General features: G+C 29.6%; 1 protein-coding gene across 1 annotated transcript in view; it reads right to left on the bottom strand.

Annotated features, from left to right (window-relative positions):
- LOC107449744 (uncharacterized) overlaps nucleotides 1-24,395 on the bottom strand; it is a gene marked incomplete in the record, with an annotated part of 73,560 nt that extends 49,165 nt beyond the window's left edge. Inside the window, 1 exon segment of the mRNA XM_043039592.2 lies at nucleotides 23,959-24,395. Within this exon segment, the coding sequence (XP_042895526.1) occupies nucleotides 23,959-24,019 (61 nt within the window).
- Nucleotides 24,396-24,955: the final 560 nt, after the last annotated feature.

Genomic DNA, 24,955 nt, shown 5'->3' with positions numbered 1-24,955 from the left:
GTTTAAAATTGGATAATTGCATTGGATAATAGGAGAAGAAAATTAATTTTAGTTAAAATACTGAGGAGTGCTATATATGAGCTTTGTATAAAATCAAAATACATCGGCCGGGATAGCATGGTTGGTAGGGCGTTGGACACCCGTTCGAGAGAACGGGAGTTCGAATCCAGCCTTCATAAGACTCCCCGTGTAGTAAATGGTGATTGTTGCAAGTTAAACCTGTCGGGTCAATAAGTCCCCCATGTTCCCATAGCAAATTATACCTCTGGGGGTATTGAATTGCAGAAAGTTGTTCTCTGATTCCGGTCAAATTTACTGTATTACGATCTGTGGATGAATGAATGGGTCCGCCCTCTAAACGAGTATGGTAATGCATCATGATAATGCATCAGAATTTTTGCTCCTATTACCCTTAAATATCCTACATTAACGACCTCCAGCGAACTTCTTAAACTACACGGCTTCACGAATTGAAAGCACGGTGTCAGTTTGACCGGAACATGATAATAAGTTAAAGGCAAAATAGTATTTCAATAAAATAAATGGAGTACCACACTGAAAACTTAAAATTCGGGAACTTCAATTCTTAATTTGCTTATTACTTGTTAATACTAATATTAGTACGGATTCAAAATACAGCTGATGTTTTGTTTTTATGTTCCGTTTAAGTATACCGCATAAGTGACCTTAAGCAAACTTCTTCACAATTTTTTATTAGGCTATAACCGATGGTTTTTTGCAGTTTGTACCAGTACTTAAGATGAAATAGTATTCCAATGAAACAAATCGGATACCGGAATAAAAGTTGCGCTTCTAGTACTTTCTAGTGCTGTAGAAAAATGTATATGAAATACGGTGGAATAAAAACCTTGATTCCAGAATTGTTAACTGTTAAACTTATGGGCTCTGCAGCCCTCAAAACAATACTAACGGAAATTCAAATTTCAAGGGCTTTAGTTTTTATTCATGTTCACGAGTTCTTTTTCCTTTTTTTTTTCCAAAGGTTATTGCAAGCAATTTTATGTGCTTTTTATGAATTTTTCTCACCTATTTTGCTTTAAATGAAGATTTTATATCCATTGATGTCATGAAGATAAAGAAGATGAAGACTAAAAATAGGGAGAAAAAGAAGATAAAGAAGAAAAATAGGGAAAGGAAGAAGATAGAGTAGAGAAATAAGAGAGAGATAGAGAAAATGAAGACGGCGGAGAAAAGAGAGACTAGATTTTGCCGGATATAACTCATAACATTTATATTGAAATTCTTAACAAGATAAAAAAATTCATTCAAGTAAGACAAAAGTCATTTTCAGTTTCTATTTGAACTGTTACAATGATTTAAGTTTCGTTAATTAGTCAAATTACCTCTCATTAATTTTTTTTATTGTGCCACATATTCTGTTTTAAGTTACTATTTCAAGTGCAATATTTCAAAAGTCTTTGAAATTCAATAGTGCAAAATATTTTCAAGTGCAGTTAAATATTTTTTAAATCCAAGGAATCATTCTTTTCGTTCCGATTACTAACAAAATGTTGTTGCATAAAATTATAATGATTGCATATTTTATTAACAAAATGTACTTTGTTTAAGTGGTGATGATGAAACAACGATGATGGGGACGAGGGTAACCTCCTAATTTTCTTTTTAAAAAAAAGTTATACATTATAAATAAAAGGTATTTAAACTACAATTATTCAATGATTTGAAAAAAAAAACTAGGAATAATCAATCTATAACTGATAATTCAACACTTTCAAAAGCACTGGCAATACCTTCCAAACACTCAAACCTTAAAAAAAGACTATCTTTTTAAGCTTTTTACAAACAAGATCCTAATGATTAAAAATTTAATTATCCTTGGAACAGTGTACTAGATTGAATGATTAATAAACAAATATCTATGCCACAAATATTTGACTACAATACGTTAATTATTTTAATAAAATAATCAAGTCATTCCATATCGACTGACCTGATTTTAAATAATGCTGAGTAAAGATTTTGAATTAAATAAACGAGAAAAATTCTATATGCGGTGGAAGTTTTAAATACGTGATTTAAATGCATGGAGATTTTCTAGGTCTATGTTAAGTCTATTGTTTATTCTGGTAGACTGCACTTGAAGATAAAAAAAATAAAAAAAAACGGTCCATTCATAACTGATTTAAAAATCGATTCGTAAAAAAGACCTCACGACCTAGTAATTGCAACAAAAAATTTTAAAAACTTTATTATCATGAATAACGTAGCAGTTTTATTCTCATGTTTAGAAATTATGAATCTTTTTTACACAGTTGCAAAACTAGTTAAAGATAATGATTCATTATGGAATTAAAAGTATTTAGTGTTAACTGTTTCATGCAGGTTTCTATTAATTATTATGATTGTTCAAAAAATCTATTTTAATTTTGCCTGGTTGTATACGATTAAAATATTGACAATAAATCAAATCGTTATATCTCTAGTTTCGATAATAGGAAATCAGGGAAAGATGCACACAATATATGCACAGTACGCAGAATAAAAAACAAAAACACGATCATTACTTTCTATCTAATGATCGAATTTTCATGTATTAACAGGCAATCTTATTGGTTCGAGAGATTGACCCGAAATATTCGTTTTGATTAGTACAGACGATGTTCTAAGTTCGAAATCAAACACGAAAATGTACTTTCTCTAAATAAACATGCATTTTATTTTCAATGGATTCGGCGGACATAATCCATTTAGATTGAATAGCAATATGTGAAAATCCTATCATTAGATCAAAAGTTATTAAGGTGTTCCGCTTTTTATTTTGCACAAATTTGAGCACTTAAAACTTCAAACGCAAAAAATCTCAAAACTATAGATTTTAAAATTGACGGGTACAATATCTAACAAACCATTGACTCGATTTTACTTAATTTAATTACGGTACAATATTTTACGGTAAAAATGTATTTTATAGATTGTGCTTTATACCGTAATTTAATCTGGAATGTTTTATTGATTACTGGTCTGTTTAAAAATTATTTTAAATGTTTTAGCTGAACTATTGCATTGAACCATTGCAGTTCACTAATTAATTAACAAACTTAATTTTTTTTGTTTCATTTGTTATATCACTTTTTCTATCTCCATTACTTAGGCTTACATAAAAAAAAAATTTGTTTTTTTTGCAGAAATCACACAATCAGTCTAAAAAAAAAAATTCTCACCTTTTTAGATTTTTTTTGTATTCGGTGTAAGTTTTAAATGGTTCGCATACACATACACATACCTATAACGACAAGCTGTATAAAATTCGATTATGTGCGCTTGTTTACCGGAACTGTAAGATTAATGAATTTTTAAGAAATTCCATTTCTTAATTAAGAAGACAGCCTCCTTCCCATTTCTTTTAAAGATGTTTGTTCCGAGATAAATGAACTCTATAATTAATCCTCACTTTGAAATGAAAGAACAATTAGCTTTATTTGCCCCGAGACTAATATTATTCCAAACGGAAATGTCAACAGGCAGGGAAAAAAAGGATACTATCTTTGCACGCTAACACCGGTGACATGAAATAGTTCAAACTAAAAAAACTAATCGGGATATTTAAAATGAACTAATTTTTCTTTAGCACTAGAGAAAATTAGAAAACAATTCGACATTTTAATCTCGTAAAGGCTTAAATTTAGCGTTATTTTAGAAAACCTTAATTATTTTAATAATTAATTAGGTAGATATTTCATCTAAAGTATCTATGATAAAAGGAAGAGTTTGTGTGGCCGATTGTCTTTCTTATAACTCCAGAACCGCTTTTACAAGGGTCCAAAGGGTAATTTTAGCCCCATATCCTTGAATTAATAAACAATTTTAATCAATTTTTTTTAACAAATGTGTTTGTAATACGAAATACAATACGATACAAATGTAAAACGAATTTCTATCATGGGTTTAGCATCACGCATTATTGGAAGCAAATTTCAACTGTTTTTTTTTCTTCCAATTATTAAAAAGATAATATCAGTGATGTTTGCTATCTTACAGTTCTGTTTAATCAAAATCGAGTTTCACTGTGAGTTTATGGCACGTCTTTAGTATTGATCTCTTGTCGATTATGTCTGGTAAGCATAGACAAGATCAATGCAAGACGTCTCAGAATTAGTTGTTTAAAAACTATCCGAAATCGCATGTTTATTGTGTTTATAGTTGCGCTTTCGAAACGTGATTTTGTAAATCCCAATGACGTGAATGAAAAAAAAATATAAGTTATTTACAAAAGAGCCAATATATATAGTATGAAATAAAGCATCATTTAAGTTAATTTTTTTGTGATTTAAAAATTAAATGCTGTTAAAAATATAAATTTCTTGGTTAACATAGAAAAAACTTTATGATGCCACTTGCGAAAATATTTTTCAGAAATTCGCAAATAAATAGATAAATCTACGATTTCTGATTTGTTTTAGTTAATCATTTTCCTGGTGGCAAGCCGGAAAAGCTCTAAGGACGCCTTTGTTCATAAAGGATTTGAAATCCTGTTGGTACACGACTGTTAGGTACGTTTTTCGGTTGATATTTAGTAAGAGTTTATTCATGACTGTTAGGTAAGGTTTTCTCTATCTTTTGTCTGCACTAGAATACTAGTTAAGGAAATGATGAAAAATTTCACACTTAAAAAAAGAGCAACATTTTATGAAAATGAAAAGCTTTAGTAATCTTAATTTTTTAAATATTTCAAAAGTTACTCCAACGCTGCATCAGCTAGGTTTATAAAAATATGCAGAAATCGTGAATTATTTATTGATTTGATTGTTTTCATTCGGTTGATAAAGTATCAAAAAATTCTCTATTTAAAAAAAACACCCAATTTTTCTTAAAAATATTAAAATTTTCAAAATATCTATAACCGTTTTGAATTTTTTTCCATGCAAAACAGTCAAATTTTAATATTAAAGCTCTGTCTTAAGGCATTTGCACCGTAGTTCAAAAGGGATTAAATTAGACTAACGCAATTTTAATATTAAAAAGGGATTCTAATATTAAAAAGATGATTTTAATATTAAAAAGGGAATTTTAATATTAAAAAGGCAAAGGGAATTTTAATATTAAAATGGCAAAGGGAATTTTAAAATTGAAATGGGAATAAAAAAAATAGGACTATACTCTCTGCTTTAAAAATAAAGTATTTTTTTAACCTAGTGGCTGGCGCAGTATAGCCATGTCTGGCTCTTGTGCCAATAAACTTCAATCAGCCAACCAACCGTCTTAAGGCATTTACACCGTGGTTTAAAAGGGGTTAAATTAGACTAACGCAATTTTAATATTAAAAAAGGGATTTTAATATTAAAAAGACAAAGGGAATTTTAATATTTAACGCAATTTTAAGATTAAAAAGGGAATTTTAATATTAAAAAGGGATTAAATTAGACAAATTTTAATATTAAAGCTCTGTCTTAAGGCATTTGCACCGTGGTTTAAAAGGGATTAAAATTAGACTAACGCTCTGAAGTTCTTAAATTAATGAGCAATTGCCCAACTGGTGATTAATGACCTAACACTCATCCATCATTCTAGAAAGGAATTTTCAAGGGGTTAACAAGCGAGAGACCTTTTGATACAAACAGTTATTCCAGATCATGGCGCTCTCACGAAAATCATCTAAATATAAATCGGGAAATACAGAAGTATCCTGCCTAATAGAATAACTTTTTTTTAGTTTCGTTTTGAGGTACAAAACACTTAAATTCATTCGAAGGTAACCGAGTGAGACGATAGCAGGTGTCGTGGGTCGGGCGTTACGGTTGGTTTGGGTGGTTTGTTTCGTGTGCGAGGGCGGATCACATGACTTTGTCGTGTTGATGACGATTTTGAGAAAGGAATTTATTTCATGTTTTGCGATTATTGAAGCTTATTGATATAAAACATGCAAGAAGGCAATGCAAATGCCACAATGAAAATCGCCACAAATACCACTTTGCCAATACGATGTTTCTGTGTATTGTGTCCATTAGTTGGGAACAATATTAAGGAACAGTTAGATGAAAGAACTGACACTTTTCGAACGACATAGCAGCCCAATATTATTTCACTCGAAACCTTACAATTATTAATTTAAAAATTTTTTAAACTGATTACTTTGTTAGAGACATTTCGACAAAACTACTCTATGAGCCGTGATAGCTCAGGGGATAGAACGTTCTCCTTCCAATGACGCGACCGAGATCGAATCCCAGTAATACGAAGTCGATACGAATTCCGCATCCGGCTTGCACCGACCACAGTACTGACGTAAAATATCCTCATTGGTAGACGAATCATGGGTTAGAGTCTCCTTGCTATCAGGCTAACAGTGGAAGGTTTTGTGGTATTCCTCTCCATGTAACACACATGCGGGTTAGTTCAATCAAAACGTCCTCCACGAAGGTGAATTTGATCCTATGCTTGATCCAGGAGTTTCCTTGTCTTCTGGATCGGGTTCAAAATTACAAGGCTACGGAGTTAAACATTAGCAGTCGTAAACCCAAAATTGGGTCGACTGTCCAACTATAGTATGATGTGCTGCATCAAATATAATGATGTGCTGCATCAAATATTCCGAAGATTCTATCACAAGCAATTAGAATACGGAAGACATCTTTCCTGTTATTGATGTCATCTTTAAGAAGAAAAAAAAAAGAGAGATAGCTTGTGTCATTTATTGAGAATACATTAAGAGCATACTGTATGCGTGCATTTTCCTCAATAAAAAAATCTTTTCTCTTGTGTTTTTATTAGTGCAAATTACAATTACAGTTAATTCAAAATGTATCGTTTAATGTTTCACTTAGTTCCCGATTTCAGGTCACTTTTATCAGTGAACGTTTAAAACTTACGATTTTTCTATNACATCATACTATAGTTGAACAGCCAACCCAATTTTTGGGTTTACGACTACTAATGTCCCGTAGCCTTGTAATTTTGAACCCCATCCAGAAGACAAGGGAACTCCTGGATCAAGTATTGGGAGAAATTTGGCTTCGTGGAGGACTTTCTGATGGAACTAACCCGCTTTTGCGTTACATGGAGACGAGAACCTCCCACGGTTAGCCTGGCGGCAAGGGGACTCTAACCCATGATCCGTCTACCACTGAGGATATTTCACGTTAGCACTGTGATCGGTGCAAGCCGGGTACGGAATTCGTATCGGCCAGCCATCTCCGGGATCAAACTCCGGTTCACCTCATTGGAAGGCGAACGCTCTATCCCCTGAACCATCGCGGCTCAAAGCACACCATTTAAGAAAATCGAATAGAATTTTGTTTAATAATTTTATAAAGGTATGAGGTCATTCAAAATTTTAAAAACAATTATCTAGCTCTTATGCTAACGGTTACAGTGACCTAATTTTGAAACGCTTAAATGCAACACTTATTTTTTTTTTCTCATCGTAACATAATCCTCAGAGTAGAAACTTAAACTAGTGTTGGAGTGATATATTTCGTATGAAGAGTGGCGACGCTAGATTGAGATAAAGAGAGGAATTACTTATTTATATCTACTGAATATACTATGGTAATGAAATGAGTAATGGTACTGAAAGAAAAAAACGTTTCTTGCTCTCTTCGTCTCTCCCTAGCTCATCCACTACTCGCGCTAAAAATATCATTCAAACTACATTTTAAGTTTTTATTGTGAGAATCACGTTTAGATTAGAAAAAATATTGGGTGTTGCATTCCTGTTTGAAGAATTTCGATATTATATCACTGTAACTGCAATCATAGGATCTGGACAATTGTTCTAAACACATTTCTTGAGCACGCCCTTTATAAATCGTTTATATATGAAGTTTTATTCCGTTTTCCTAAGTAATAGCTTGTCAGGGGATCATGTGTTTAGAAAATTATTTTAGGTTCTGCTCCATTTCCATGAACCGAAAATCCTCAAATCATCGTGAATCCGAAATCGCCAAAAATTGAAAAAGAAATCGTCAAAATATTATTGTTATTTACAGCGATATTGTAATTAATTGTGGTAAGATGTAATACTGGTATTGTGGTAATAAATATCTAATATGCTAATATAGATCTGTAATGGCCTCCAGAAACAGAATACAGTTCCTTATCTTATACTCCCTCTGAACTTAAAAGCGTTAACAGTTAAACTCCAAGTGTGTTATGTAGTATTTATACTTCTTGAGCCGTAATGGCTATGGAGATAGAGCGTTCGCCTTCTAGTGAAGCGAACCGGGTTTGAATCCCAGTCGATACGAATTCCGCATCCGGCTTGCACCGACCGTGAAGTTGACGTGAAATATCCTCAGTTGTATACGGATCAGGGGTTAGAGTCCCCTTGCCGTCAGGCTAACCGTGGGAGGTTCTCCTGGTCTTCCTCTCCATGTAACGCAAATGCGGGTTAGCCATCAAAAAGTTCTCCACGAAGGNAGATTCTCGTAGTTTTCATCTCCATGTAACGCAAATGCTGGTTAGCTCCATCAAACAAGTCTTCCATAAAGGAAAATTTCTCCCAATACTCGATCCAGGAATTCCCTTGTTTTCTGGAATGGGTTCAAAATTACAAGGCTACGGAGTTGAACATTAGTAGTCGTAAACCCATGAAATTGGGTCGGCTGTTCAACGACGGTTATAATATAATTATAATATTTATGCTTCTTATTAAGTTTTTAGACTATTTTCTTAACGAGAAAAACATACACCAGCTAGTCTTTTTTTAAAAAATAAAACCTATTCTATGTTTATTTAGATAACATGTTAATGTTTTTTTTTTCAATATCTTTTAAGCCGCAACCGTTCAAACAATTTCAGGAAACAAACAATCCAAAAAGCCAACAAAGCTTAAATTTTTTAGCACCAAAGAAGGGCGATACACTCTTCCATAATGCATTTACGACCGCCTCTTCAAAAAGATTTTCTAATAAACCCGTTCGTAAAACAAAGCTCAAAGAATAGAAATGTTCGTCCATCTTGTGGAAGTTTTGTCGAAATGGTTTTCCTTTTTATAAAAAATCATCCGGAGCTTGTTAGAATGTTTCGATTACAAAATGGTTGCACTCAATCGGGTGTTCAGAAATCACTGAGTGGAAATCCGAATTCATTGTTCCAGGAATTTCCCTTTTATTTTCTACACCGTTTCCTGAGGTAAAGTGCTAAAATATCTCCTTCCTAAGGTCAAAATACAGGAAGCACCCCAACACGTGTTCTTTTTGGTCATTACTATAGTTTTGTTTTAGGTATTTTTACAGCCTATAAAAGTATATATGGAATGGAGTAAATTGTAACTTTAAATAGAATATAAAAACGGGTATTATTGATGCTTCCTCCATATTTTTTTTATAGATTACAAACGCACTGAAAGATAAAAATTCAAGGAAAGAAAGAAAAAGGAAATAAAAGATTTTAAAGAGAAAAAGAAAAAAAATATTAAAAAATTTTAAAAAATCAACCAAAATTGGAAGAAAAAAAATATTAAAAAAATGTAATCCTGTCATCAGCTCACACGATTATACCCGCAAAAATAATACACTCTAATACTGTATTAATATAGCTTAAGCAAAATATATCGATACAAAAACGTGAAGAGCACAAAAGGGGGAAAAAACGATTTGAAAATAAGGTTTTATCCAAAAAAAAATCATAGTTAATCGAAAATCAGTTTTTTTCCTTAGTTCTCCTTACACTATTGCATTGATATATTTTACTTTGGCTGTTCTAAAACAGTATTAGATAGCACTATATGTGCGGATAAAATCGCGTGAGCTGATGACAAGATTATATCTCTTAGTTTGTTTGTTTTTCTAATTTTAAATGGTTTTAAATTTTTTTTAATTTTTAATATTTTGTTGCTATGATTATTTTTTGTCTTCTCTTTAATTGTTTTTCTTCCTTTTTCATTTCTTACCCTGTTTTCCTCGCATTTTTACAAAATATTGGGTTCTATTTACTTGCAGCTCATAAGCAGTTAATAAAACTTACTAAAACTTAAAGTTTTGGTTTCCTCCTTTAGTTGTCCCTTAAATGATGTTTTATTGAATTTAAGCTAATGAACTACAAAGTTTGTACATTGACAAATCGAAAAAAATTTATTCCCTCCCTTTTTTTTCCTTTGTGCTCAAGGTGGAAATCTCTAAATGCTAAACATTCATTTAATCAGTTCGTGTCTTGCGATTCATACTCTTGGCTTCTAAAAATCACAAAAGTTTGGAAAGTAATTACATTTAAAGGCATTATAAGTACATTGCATTATAATTGCACACGCATTGACACTTGCTAATTGCTTATTTTAGTTGCTGAAGTACGAGGGGAGATCCTAAATTACTGAAATTGCACTTATGTAATATTTAAAAGCGTTCCTTCATAGTTGCACTTATAGATATTTCATGTTCACTTTGAAAAAAAATAATGCCTTACACTTATAAGAAACATGTCATTCATCTAAGTTTAATTAAAAAAACAAATATTAAATGTCTAATAAATACTCTGGATGTAGAATAAATCGTATAAACTATTTTACATAAAAATAAATATTTCCACATAAATTAATATTTAAACAAACTATTAAGCATACACACACAAAATTATTTTATTTTATATTTTCTACAGCCGATCTAATTTTTGGGTTTACGACTACTAATGTTCAACTACGTAGCCTTGTAATTTTGAACCCAATAAAGAACACAGGGGAACTCCTGGATCAAGTATTGGGAGAAATATGCCTCCGTGGAGGACTTTTTGATGGAACTATCCCGCATTTGCCTTACATGAAGTGGAAGACCACGAGAGCCTCCCACGGTTAGCTTGATTGCAAAGGGGACTCTAACCCATGATCTGCCACTGACGATATTTCACGTCAGCACTGTGGTCGGTGCAAGCCGGATGCGGAACTCGTATCGACCAGCCATCGCCGAAATTCGAACCCGGTTTACCTCATTGGAAGGCGAACATTCTATCCCCTGAGCCATCGCGGCTCACACAAAAAAATTTCTGTTCTTCAGTTTACGCTATAAGACGGTCACTTTTGCACTATAAAATCGAATAGTTACCTCTTTTGATGAGGTTACAATGAACGCTGATGCTGGTTTTTATTTATCAACATTTAGGTGAAACTAAAGAATATTCAAATATATCATGAGTATATAATATTTTCTGAAATTTCTTCAATCTATTTGAGTTTCAAACGTACTTTCTTATAGTTTAATAATCCTATGTTTAAGAAGATATAGATTTCAGCTATTATGTTTTAATAGTAAACGTCATTTTTTTTTCTTATTATGAGCACTGCAATCTCTATAACAACTATCACTATGAATAAAGTAAAAAAGTAAAAAAACGAATCAATGAATCAGCGAAACATAGGATCTGCGTGGCGTGTTATTAAATCAGCAATCATTGCATCGTCGGATCAGTGAAGCCTTAACCGAGTATCAAATCCCAGTAGAAAAAAGTTACGAGGAGAAAGTGCGAATTAAAGATGTTTTTTATTAATAGAAGTTAGGAATTACGATTTATAGAGTGGAAAAAGGTTTGATTGCGATTTTTGCAAATACTTTTGATGGTTTTAAGAGTGTTCCATAATAACAATCATCTTAAAGCCTATTTTTTTTATTATTAAATAATATTATTCTTTAAATAATAATCTATAACCCCTAATGTGCATACATTTTTGTTTCACTTTCAAGAAAGATTATTATTATGATTAGTTTGCTTTTTATTAAATAGATGGCAGCAAAATATTTTATTTAGAAGCATTTGAAAATACGTAAAAAATTTTCTTTATGTTTCAGTAACATTTCTGAATTGTAAATTTAAAATCTTTAACAGGGTAGCGAGTGAACAATAATTCATTTATTTTTGGAAGCAAATAAAAACATAACAGGATTTTTCTTAAACATTTTGTTACGTTAAAGCTAGTGACAGAATGCCGAAAAAGCTTTATCTTTCATTTTGACATTACAACTGGAAATAAATTATGAATATTTTTGAAAATAACATTCTTTATGCTTTTGATTAATAATCAAATGACATTCATAATTCGTGATTTTAATAAAAAAAATCGCAACATAACTGTTTTCAAATTCTTTGTAAATGACCTTGCATTTAGAATATATTCAAAATTATTTCTAAAAAAATTAAAGGAACATTACAAAATTATTTAAAAAATGTCAAAGAATTGCAAATAAGACATTACACGTATAATTTGTTTACTTTAAATTTGTTATAAATACTTCCAAAACTTTTTAATCAAAATTGCAACAACAAAAAAATTTATTTAATTCTTCAGATGTTTGCAATTCGTAAATTCGTAAAATGTTTGCTATTTTTAATTGTTTGTATATTTTGTATTTATATTCTGTTGAATAAAGAAAAACGATTATTGCGGAGTACATTGAGGATTAAAATTACTCTTACTTACTGGTGACAAATCAAAATTAATTTAATCGACTACAGATTTCTAATTTTAATCAAAATCCTCACGTTTATTTAGAATGTGTCATCGAGGAAAGGGGAGTTCTAAAAAACCAATTTTTTAATTAACTTTATATATACATATATATTAAATATTTTCCTTTAAATTAAGACCATTATATATTATTTGAAAAATTTTAGTCTTCTATTCAATTCGAAAAAAATTGAAAAAACAGTTACCGCTAATGGTCTAGTCTAATCGCAGTGCATTGGGATTTTACTCAGGCATTTACCGATACAATTAAAAACAATTAAATGACTTCTATTTTTACCTATTAACTGATTTTTTTTTTACCTAATCACATATTTAGAAGCTCATACGATTAAAATAAAGATTTATTGTATTAATATAATTTTACATTTTATTGGTCAAAATGCATCACAATCATCCTTTATCCAGTACATATTCCTTTCGAGGCCTATAAAAAACCGATCATCGCAATTATATGTCTATATTTCCAGATTTGGAATGTATTAAAACAGCACCTATTCCCACAATACAGATTAAATTAATTATCAGCATTTGTAAAGCGTCACTGGCTTCAAAATAGTTTGGCGTTTTTAACTGTTTCCCTAAACAAATAATTATGTTTTTCTCTATCAAGCTTGCTTTTTAAATTCTTTAAAATAGTTTGTTGATTTTTTTACCGTTTCCCGAAACAAATAATTAAAATTCTTCAATCAAATTTGTTTTTCAGTAGCGTCAAAATAGCTTGGCGTTTTTAACTGTTTCCCGAAACAAATAATTATGTTTTTCTCTATCAAGTTTGCTTTTTAAATTCTTTAAAATAGTTTGGTGATTTTTTTACCGTTTCCCGAAACAAATAATTAAAATTCTTCAATCAAATTTGTTTTTCAGTAGCGTCAAAATAGCTTGGCGTTTTTAACTGTTTCCCGAAACAAATAATTATGTTTTTCTCTATCAAGTTTGCTTTTTAAATTCTTTAAAATAGTTTGGTGATTTTTTTACCGTTTCCCGAAACAAATAATTAAAATTCTTCAATCAAATTTGTTTTTCAGTAGCGTCAAAATAGCTTGGCGTTTTTAACTGTTTCCCGAAACAAATAATTATGTTTTTCTCTATCAAGTTTACTTTTTAAATTCTTTAAAATAGTTTGGTGATTTTTTTACCGTTTCCCGAAACAAATAATTAAAATTCTTCAATCAAATTTGTTTTTCAGTAGCGTCAAAATAGTTGGGCGTTTTTTACAGTTTCCCGAAACAAATAATTATGTTTTTCTCTATCAATTTTCCTTTTTAGATTCGTTAAAATAGTTTGGTGATTTTTTTTTACCGTTTCCCGAAACAAATAATTAAAATTCTTCAATCAAATTTGATTTTCAGTTGCACCAAAATAGTTTGGCGTTTTTTACAGTTTCCCGAAAAAATTTTTTTTTCTATCAATTTTGCTTTTTAGATTCGTTAAAATAGTTTGATGATTTTTTTTACCGTTTCCTGAAACAAATAATTAAAATTCCTCAATCAATTTTGTTTTTCAGTGGCGTCAAAATAGTTTGGAGTTTTTGTACAGTTTCCCGAAGCAAATAACTATGTTTTTCTCTATCAATTTTGTTTTTTAAATTCGCTAAAATAGTTAGGCGATTTTTTTACTGTTTCTCGAAAGAAATAATTTTTAAAAAAAATAAAAATAGTTTAGGCTTCAACATAGTTTTGAGGTTTTTTACAATTTCCCAAAACGAATTCCTTTCGTTCAACTTTGTTTTTTAATGGGGACAAAATAGTTTGATTATTTTTTACGGTTTCCCAAAATGAATAATTACTTTTTCTCCATCGATATTTCTTTTTAGTGGCATCAAAATAGTTTGGCGATTTTCAATGGTTTCCCGAAACGAGTAATTAGCTTTTCTCCATCAATTTTACATTTTATCACATTACTTTTTTTTTATTTATTTCAATAACCGTTGGTTTTAAATTATTTAATTTTATAGAATTACTTTTCAAAAGCACTACTGTAAACGAAATAAACACTTGATTTCAGATTACTATAAATATACGAATCCCATAATATCACTTGCCCCATTTATTATTGATCTTACATCTGATATAAAGATCAATAAAAATTAAATTTTACAGAATGTGCAATAAACTCTTTTTTTTTTTAATTAAATAGAGTTATTAGCTAGCAAACACTGGTATTATCTTTGGACTATTTGAAAAGAAAAAGAAACAAATGCGTTAATAATTTAAATTTATAGCAATGTCTATTTCTAAATCAATGAGAAAATTCCATTTTTCAAACGTCTCTCAAAAACTATGTAATGGGATACCTGTGAGTGACGTAGTGTGAGTACCTTTATCCTGATTGGTTGTTGAAACGTGGCATTTGTATACGTTAGCAACTATTCTTTCCGTTCTATTTCGAGTAACCCAAGTCCGTCAAGTATCAATTCTCTTAAGTGACACATATACATCCTTCAAATGTTTCAATTCCTTCACTTTATATTTCTGACTTAACAAAAAGACCGGCACCCAGCAATGTAGAACATAAACCAACTAATTATGCATCGAAGTTGCCAGCAACACAAAACAAAAATATATCATGGTTACAATAAAGTAGATAAACAATTAATAAATCTAAGTTAAGTAAAAGATGTAACAAGAAAGAAATATATTTTAACATATTCGACGTGCGATACGGAGCAGTTAATTAACTTATCGTTAATTAACATTCTGTTGGGAATCTTAGCTCAATGTTATTAGGCCATTTTGCTGATAAAGATTAGCTGGTGCTGACGTCATGTGTCACATATGTATGGGTATGAGACGTCTTCTTGAAGTGATAGTACTTAATTGCTAGTTATTAAATAATATTATACAGAGGAATGGGTAAACAGAAACTTTAAACATGCAACTATAACAGCATGCAACTCAGTTGCAAGCATATTTTCAAATTTTAGGCAATTTCACTCGATATGAATTAAATAATGCCCTTTTTTATTTCTTAGTCGTATTATTTAAATTTCAACATGTCAACAACTCTATCGTTTGCCCTTTTCTGTTCCATAGAACGCCAAGAATTCTCATATATATCATTTTTTTGCTTGAACTTTATCGAAAAGGCTTTAGTTCAAGCGTTTAAAAGAAAACTTCGAATTGTGAAGAGAGCCGTCACACTCAGCTGATAGAGCATGAGTTTCACTTATTTGTTCTAAAACAAACGCTGCTCCCCTTTCTGCAGTTGCAACATGAAAGTTTCGGCACTAAACCAGGAAAGCATTCGGGATTATGCTCAGAATTTTGTTTTCGTAAAATGAAAGCAAAACGTTTTGTATGCTTTCAAAAAAAGTATAATAGCAATGACAGTTGGTGGCACAATGCAAGTTTGAATTGATCAACAGACCTTTTCGAAAGTTTTGATATATCTATTTTGTCCTTCGAATAAAATAAAAAGTTCTTTCTTAATGACGTATATTTCAAAATATTTGAATTCGCAGTATACTCTTACTGTATTGTATATGTTTAAAGTATCTGATTGCCCTTAAATTGCAAGATTTTTTAAGATATTTTATTATTCAAATGTCTTAACATTTCAAAATGTTCAGTTCTTGCATTTTCAATTAATAAAAAATAAAAGGGGAACAAGAGGTGTCAGGTGTTCTAGTTTATCCCGAAATTCTCAAACAAAGTAAATAATCTTTGAAACATAAATAATGTATAACTTTTATAATGCTAAGGAAAGGAAAAATTTTCCTTTTCTTGCGGTCACAAAAACCTTACAAATAAATACTCAAAAAACATTACAAATAAATACTCAAAAAACATTACAAATAGGTTTCAATGAATGAATGAATTTCATATTTTTACAGTATTCTTCTGCTTTAATATTGCAAGTTTTTTTTAGATATGATACCTGAAATTCATTACTTAAAATTTACAATATTTTAAAATTTTAAATTTCCTAGATTTCTTTATACATAGAAAAAAATTGTTCCTCGTGTTTCAGTTGATATTGTATATCCTACATCGAGCAATTAATCCCTAAAATTAGCTAATTTGTTTCTTCTGTAACATTCGTAGCGTACAGAAATGTTTCAAAAGGGAAATGTAAAAACGTAACGTAAAATGTACACTTTTTTGGAATCACAATTAAAAACTTTTCTTTATGTTTTTGAAAGGTGCCATAAACATTGTGAATGCGTAGATAATGATATAGAAACTTTTGTGATGTGATATATTTAAGCGGAAACAATCCTATTAGAAAGTAAATATTTAAAAAGTAATTTTAAAAAATAACAAAATTAGATCATTATTTTTTATGATATACTAGAGATGACTATATTCTAAAAAAAAATATTTAAAACAAAACACGATTGAATTTTGTACCACTAAACAATAATCCGGCTTACAACAGACGTTCTTTAAACACGTTACAATCATCATGCGGCAGGCACTTTAACGGAGGTTCGAACCCAAATCTATAAAACAAGATGGCACTCAGACAATTACTCTACCCTAAACACAGTAACGAAATTTTCAATAGATATTAGAAAATTTTCTTTTGCGATTTATTATTTTTATTTGTCACTTATAAAGTCTTTAAATTAAAATGATTAGGAACAAAAAGCATCTAAAAATAGTTGATTTGTTAAGTTTACTGTAATCTCAGGTCTTAATATAGATTTTTAGAATCTTATCTGTACATTAAGTATCACAAACTAATGAAGTGTGGTAGAAACAAAAACAATATCGAAATCTGTTGAACCACCAGTGAAGAATGCGGGACTAAAAACACTAAAACCAGTTTGACTTCTATAATTACAAACCTATAATTATAATTACAGAGCTATAATTATAATTACCAAACTATAATTACAAATAAATGTTAAGCTTGCTCAGTTTTGCTATGGATAGTCAAGTACTCGATGCATGCATATTGTTTTAAAATTGAAAAAAGCTCAAGAACTAATTGATAGTTTTAAAACAAATTATGTAAGAGGAAATAAGTTCGTTTTTGCATCTACCATAAATTTTATGAAAAGATAAATTAAAAATTATAAAAATCATGGTTTTTTAAACCGTAAGATTTTCTATTGGGGAATATTCTTTTGAAACTGTGATCGATCTACATAAATATGTTAAGGCAACTTAATGATTTTTTTAGTATCATAATAACGGAAATGAACAATTTGTTTTTTGAAACAATTTAGCACATATTTTGAAAGTAATAACAGAGCAAATGTATAAGAATAGTTTTTGTTTCATTGTAAAATAGAAACGGAACATACAATTAGAAAAAAAGAAGTAGAATTATTTGAATTGACTTTTATCAATCCAGTATTAATATGATAAACTCCTCTGAATAAAATTGTAGATCTTTAAGTTTTTGAATTAATTAAATTTTGCATTTCTTCGTCATAAAGTGCTGCAAAGTTAATTATTTATTTTTAGATCTCCTAGTAGAAAATATTTTAGTTAAAGAGCTCCATGAGAGATTCCCTGATTGCAGGCATGAAAAATCTAATTTTATTTATTAAAAAAGGTAAATTTGAGCAATAGGTAATTATAACATTAATTTTCCATGTGATTTAATGTCCATGTGATACAATGATGGGAAAAATATCGTACATTATTTTAAGATATATAGATGAGCTAATAAGATATCAGTTCCAGAAATTATCAGTTAATATTGTCTTATCAACTAAATTCTTGTAGTTCGAAAAATTTATTTTATTAAACACTAATCAGCTTAGGTGAAAAATGTCCCATAAAATCTTTTTTCTTAAGCTTTAGAAACAAAGGGGAGGAAATTAGAAATAATACTGGCCAACATGGCCAAGAAGAAACAGTTATTCTCCGACCGAAATTTTGATGAGAATAATTTTATTTTGACTGAAGAAAAAGCACAGGAGGACGATGTGCAAAATATTAAAGAACACAATTAATTGACACAAATTCGACAAAGAACGCAGCTAATTTTTTTAAACTTTAAAAAAAACGCCCTAAATGATTTAATATATATATATATTGCATTCAAAGTCAACTTTTCGGGAGAAAAAAAAAATTATTTTTTTTGGTTCAACCAGCAGCAAAAGAAGCAGAAATGGTCTTGACAAAACAAGAAAAAAAAAGATCCCATCAGGTAGGTCACCCATAAAAGGATATAAAATAACGACATTAAAGAGAGAGAAAAATGTTAGGGATAATATTGAAGCCAATATGCCAAACGCAAAATCACATGTGTGGCTTTATGACTGAAATGAACCGAACCCTTTAATTTCATTTTTCCCTCTTTACTCAGTTCCGCTTAAGTGTGAATATCTTCATTAAAAAGCCCTTACTTTTTTTGTATTTTTTTAACTTTATACGAACATTTGAATAAAACCAAATCTTCTTTCTTAACTTTTTATACGAACATTTAAATATAACAAAATCTTCTTTTTTAACTTTAGACGAACATTTAAATGCAACAAAATCTTCTTTTTTAACTTTATACGAACATTTAAATGAAACCAATTCTTCTTTTCTAACTTTATACGAACATTTAAATAAAATCAAATATTCTTTTTTAACTGTAGACTCTAACATTTAAATATAACAAAATCTTCTTTTTTAACTTATACGAACACTTAAATATAACAAAATCTTCTTTTTTAACTTTAGACGAACATTTAAATGCAACAAAATCTTCTTTTTTAACTTTATACGAACTTTTAAATGAAACCAATTCTTCTTTTTTAACTTTATACGAACGTTTAAATAAAACCAAATATTCTTTTTTAACTGTAGACTCTAACATTTAAATAAAACAAAATCTTCTTTTTTAACTTATACGAACATTTAAATATAACAAAATCTTCTTTTTTAACTTTATACGAACATTTAAATAAAACCAAATATTCTTTTTTAACTTAATACGAGCATTTAAATAAAACAAAATATTCTTTTTTAACTCTATGCGAACATTTAAATATAACAAAATCTTCTTTTTTAACTTTATGCGAACATTTAAATATAACAAAATTTTAAAGAGAAACAATTTAAACTTATGACTCTGAGACCTTTTTTTTATTTTTATGGTAAACAGAAAATTTGAGCAAAAAATCTCCTATTATCACTTACTATCATTTTCCTGAGTAGAATTATGCTTATAAAACCTTATTCAGTACGTTACCGACGCAACTGGAAATTTTGTCCATATAGTACAAACATTCTACTAAAATTCTGGTACAACTATTCTGGTTTCGTTATAAAAGTAACAGATATTTTCAAAACATAAACCTATTTAAAATAATAAATGCCATTAAAAAATATTTTATTTTCTAAATGTGAACTTGATATTAGAAAAAAAAGTCCTATTATTTTAATTATTTGACGAGTACTATCTTAAACATGCTCTGTACAATGATAATGTTTTTACAACCTAAAATATAAAATATTGTTGTGACATTTAAATTTTTAGAACTACTTAATGAGGGAAGCAAGACTTGTGTTTTCGAGAAATTTAAATTTTTTTGCGAAAAATCAAAGTTTTTTATCCTTAGAACTTTAGAAAAAATTATAATCCTTTCTATTTTAAGTCTTTTTTTAAAAAAAATCGTTTAGCAATATAAAAGTTGTTTAAAAAATTTAAATTTTTTTAAAAATGAAAAATTCTGTTAGAATTTTCTCTGTACTGAAAAATTCTGTACGAATAGGGCTTTTTTTTTGTTAAATTACACCATTTTTAATTATTATTTTTCTTAAAAAAATCTTTCATTTATCTTCCCATTTGACTTAACTTTCTGGCAAAACTTTTTTTTTTTCAATTAGAGATCTAAAATTTTCAAAAAAATGTGTTAAAAGGGACCAATACAAGCAATAAATCAGTGATTCGGCTTATTAGTGAAAGTGGGCGAATCAATGAATGGGTGAATAAACGAATTAGATAATCAATTTATCAATAATTTTTTTTTTTTTTAAATTTATGTATAATATGTGGTATGGCACAAATCAACTGCAAGTTATGACAATCAATGTTTTTATTGCTAACTCCATCTGTAAATACAGTGAAAGCTGAAATTTTTAAATAAATGGGTGATTATTAATTTTCACCATGTTGTGTTTATTTATTTTAAAAAGAAAAAAATTCTTGCTTATTAGTTTAACATATATTTATACCTACAAGAAATACATTTTTGCATTGCTCAAAATAAAAACCAACAGAATCTCATTATTAAAAGTGTATATTTATCCCTTTGATATCTAATACTTAAACCAAGGATAATTTTTGTTTACAATTTCTAAAGGTTAGATACAAAGAAAGCTCTGAGGTAATTAGTTCACGTCAAATTTATGCAGGAAATATTTGAAATTAAGAGTTCAACAAGAGTAAAGCATAAAATTTAAGGTACAAAAAATTAAAAATGCATCCAATATAAGCAAGGAGAGCTCCACGATCTCGTAACCAAACTGCAATGATGGGCAATGTGATTAAAGTTTCGTACCGACCGCCTTTTCTGCTCAGTCAGGTTGGTATCCATCGATCTAATGCTAGGTTGGCATCTAGCCACAACCAGGGATCGGACCCTGGCTCTTGATGACAGATTAGTACCTTAAATACGGATCAATTACAGCTTAAGTATTTAAACTAAAATTACAATCATACATCCCTTCATTTGCATCAATATTGATTAAAAATGTCAATAGAAAAAATTTCATATCATCAATACTGCCACATTGTGTTACATGTAAATCATCTTTAATTATAACCATATAAAAATATTATTGTATTTTTATTATATATTTATTTCGTCTAAAACTTCGTAAAAACATCTTTTCAAGATTTACTGCAGAACTACATTTTTGTGAAATTTTGTAACAATAAGGTAACTGGAAGTGATGTATATATATATTAAAAAGAAGGTGCAAGTTGCAGACTACTATATCATAAGTTTCCGTTCTTTAAGACTTCTTATTGTATAGTTATTTCGTGTGAAACTTCGTAAAAACATCTTTTCAATTCAATTTACTGCAAAATTACGGTTTTGTGAAATTTCTAACAATACGATAACTGAAAGGGATGCATGCATTTAAAAAAAAGGCTCAAATTGGAGACTAATATCTCAAAGTTTTTATAGGTATGAGGCTTTTTTTGAGCTTCTTTAAGACTTAAAGTATAAAGGTATCTTTGTGTAAGCATAAAAGGAAGTTATGGCTTTAAAAACAGCTTATGTAATCACTTTTAAAATGGTTGTAGCTTCTAATTGATTAAACGATTCATGTTTTAACCAGAACTTCGGAGTCAGCTGTTGAAACTTACAACTCCAACTCCGAACTCTTCTGAAAAATGTAGAAATGCTTTAATTTAACATATTTAAACTCACTGTTAACCGGCGACGAGTTAACTCGTCTTTTTATGCCCAAACGTTGTTGACCGATGGCGAGTTAAAACATCATTGCACTTTCAATGTCTAATAAATTTTTCATCGGTCAACAACGATTTGATTGAACATATTTTTACACACTGCTGACCTGTGACGAGTTAACACTTCTTCTAATGCCCAAGCGCTGTTGACTGATGACGAGTTAACTCATCATTGCAATATTGAGTTAACTCGTCATAGGTGAACAACTTTTGGGCATGAAATCTACATTTAAAGTGTTTTACGTTACTTACATATTCAGCTACAAATTAATAGCTGGTGACATAACATAGTTTCTGTATAAAATTGCCGGACAACAAAGTGTTGAGATTCGAACTAATAACCATAAATCCTCAATGTCTCTTATTAGAAGGAAAAAAAAGAATAAGCGTACCCCATCGGGGGTATCCAGGAATGATAAAAAAAAAAGGATAAAAGAGATTACGAATGTGAAGTGTTTTAATTTCCTTATAAGAATTGAACCACATGTTTTAGTTAAAACACACGTCATAAAAGTCCGTTCCTTTTTGGAATTTTCCTTAATTTTTTTTCTTTTTGTCATTTTTGTTCAAGGTGGCGATTGATAGAGATTTCCATTGGCTGTTTTTTATACAATCACAACGTTTATCTTTTTATTCAAAACATATGTTTTTTATAATTTCAATATTTTTTAATGTTATTTTCCAGTAGTTCTATCCTAACATAATTTAAATGATATTTAAATAATATAATTTAATAATAATTATCTTCGAGTAACATCTTTATTCACATAATTTTAAATATTTTTCTCAAGGACATTTTTAAACTGTACAACCAAGCATCCAAATAACCGGAGTTTCTTTGAACTCCGACTCTAATTTTAACCACAACTCTAATTTTAAATTAATGTTAGAAATAGTATAACAAAACAACTATAACAAAAATATTTCAAAGAGGTAAAACAAAATGTTTTAAAAACTGTTAATGGATACTATGAAATTTGATCATACTTACATGATATACAGCAGTAAAATATTATATTTGAGAAACGGTAATGAACATCTTTTAAAGGGATAAGTGCCCACTTCCCACTCTATCCTGCAAAGGTTTCTCCAAATGATGTTTTTTTTTTAAAAAAGAAGCTTTGAAAACTCGAAAATACTTTTTCAAAATTAAAATAATTTTTTGAAGGTTCAAAAAATATTTTTATTAAAAATACAGTATAAAAAATAAAATTTAACTAAAAGACAGTTTCAAGTTTTTCTTAAAAAAATTATTTAAATTTTTTTAAATAAATGAACTTTTTTAAGAAAAAAATTTAAGAAATGCACAAAAATGTTAGAAATAAAATACTGGACGAATATTTTAAAAATTGAGTTCATTATAGTCTCGCTTAATTTTCCAGATATTGATATTTTTTTCTAAAACTTATAAAAAGAGTTCCAAGAATTTCTTACAAAATATTTAAAGATATAAATATTTAAAGACTGATGTTATTATTATTTTCGAAACCCTAGCACAAATGGTTTTTAATTTATAAGAGATTTGATATAGCCTTCTGACACAATGGAGAAACAAAGATGCTAAGAAAACAAATGAATTGAAGAATAATTCAGTAGAAATAATTCGATAAACACAATTTTGTTAGTAGTGGAAGCTTCATATAATTCATTAAGGAATTTTACTAACACACACTCATTTATATGCATTACATACTTATAACATACATATATACGTATAACATTCATTTATCTGCTTATATCTATATGCATGCCCGAGCATCCCTAATAAGATGACATAGGATGATTATGCTTACTTTGTTATTTCAATGATAAAATTTAATTTTTTTTAATTAAAATTTCATTTATTTTCTAACGGATAGCAAGATTTTCTCTACTAAGAATTCGTATGTTAGTACCACTTTTCTTATAATTCTTTCTCTTTCTTTACAGTACCCGGGTCCAATGGACCCGGCTGTGAGGACAGAGACCCAACTTTATGAAGGGTTCGTATTTCATATGTCAAAAAGACAATGGACAGAAAAAATTCGCCCGAATAAATCTGCTCGCCACCGGCTAAGTCATATTGTCTGAATGTATAAATTATAACCAAATGATAATTAGTCATAAAACGTGTTATTGTTGATTATATGATTGTTGATTATTAAAAAAAGAATACTCACCCGATGCAATGACTTGCAGTGTGGAGCTCAGCAACACAAAAACGAGCACAATTTGATACATCACTATTTACAAAACAAAGCCCTCACATTTCAGAATCAAGTCATAAACACTCTAGCAAAACAACCATCATTCTTATCATCAAGACCCTAAACAAAGCCAGCTCATGTGCCTCACTCGTCTTGTCATTAACATTTACATCCCTGTTCGAAAGTTACCGCTTGCATCTGCAAAAACAGGGTTGCCATACCAGGTAAATCTTGCGTGTCAACCGGGGAATTACATAATTCAACGCCAATCTAAACAAGAACTCGAGTCTTTTTTTTAATCTCTGGCGTTGTTTGATGATACTACGATAATGAACACAACGTTGGGTTCATCCTCACCTTGCAAAAACTCGGCGACTTTTTGAGGCGCGGTTGCTATCTTATTGGTGGAACTTCTGGAGGCCCATTCTTTGTTGGGGTCAGGTTCAACAGCCCGTCTGTTCCAAAATGTAGGTCACCCACATCATCCCGGACATTAAGTTAAATGACGTCATCAAGAAACATAAATGTTTTTCTTTTAATTTGGGGAAAACTCCTCAGAAGTCCTTAATTTCTTTCCGAAACGGTGGTTGACTTTCTGTTTGTTTGTTGGAGTGGCGGATACAGACAGAAATCGGAAAGTTCATTCATCGAAAGTTCCGTTTCGCCCTATTTGGGAATTATTCGTTAAGTCATGGTGCATATTTTAACTTGTTTTTCTCTCAAATTCAATCATAGTTTAAACTGTGAAAGGCAAAAACATACCTTAAGTGATATCTGCTTTAGAATATTCGTCTTAATACTTTCCCTTCTAAAATCAAAAATGCATGTAACTTTCTAATGTCAAAGCTTAACTTCTCATTAAATACTTCACTATACTATCTGCTTTAGAATTCCTAGAACAATTCTCATTTTTATACTTTCCTTTTTTAAAACCAAAGTATATGCAGCTTTCTCTTATCTAATGAAACGT

Source organism: Parasteatoda tepidariorum, chromosome 7, assembly GCF_043381705.1.
Source record: "Parasteatoda tepidariorum isolate YZ-2023 chromosome 7, CAS_Ptep_4.0, whole genome shotgun sequence".
Lineage (NCBI taxonomy): Eukaryota > Metazoa > Arthropoda > Arachnida > Araneae > Theridiidae > Parasteatoda > Parasteatoda tepidariorum.
Note: the sequence above shows the minus strand (reverse complement) of the source record. Positions and strands in the feature narration are given on the sequence as shown.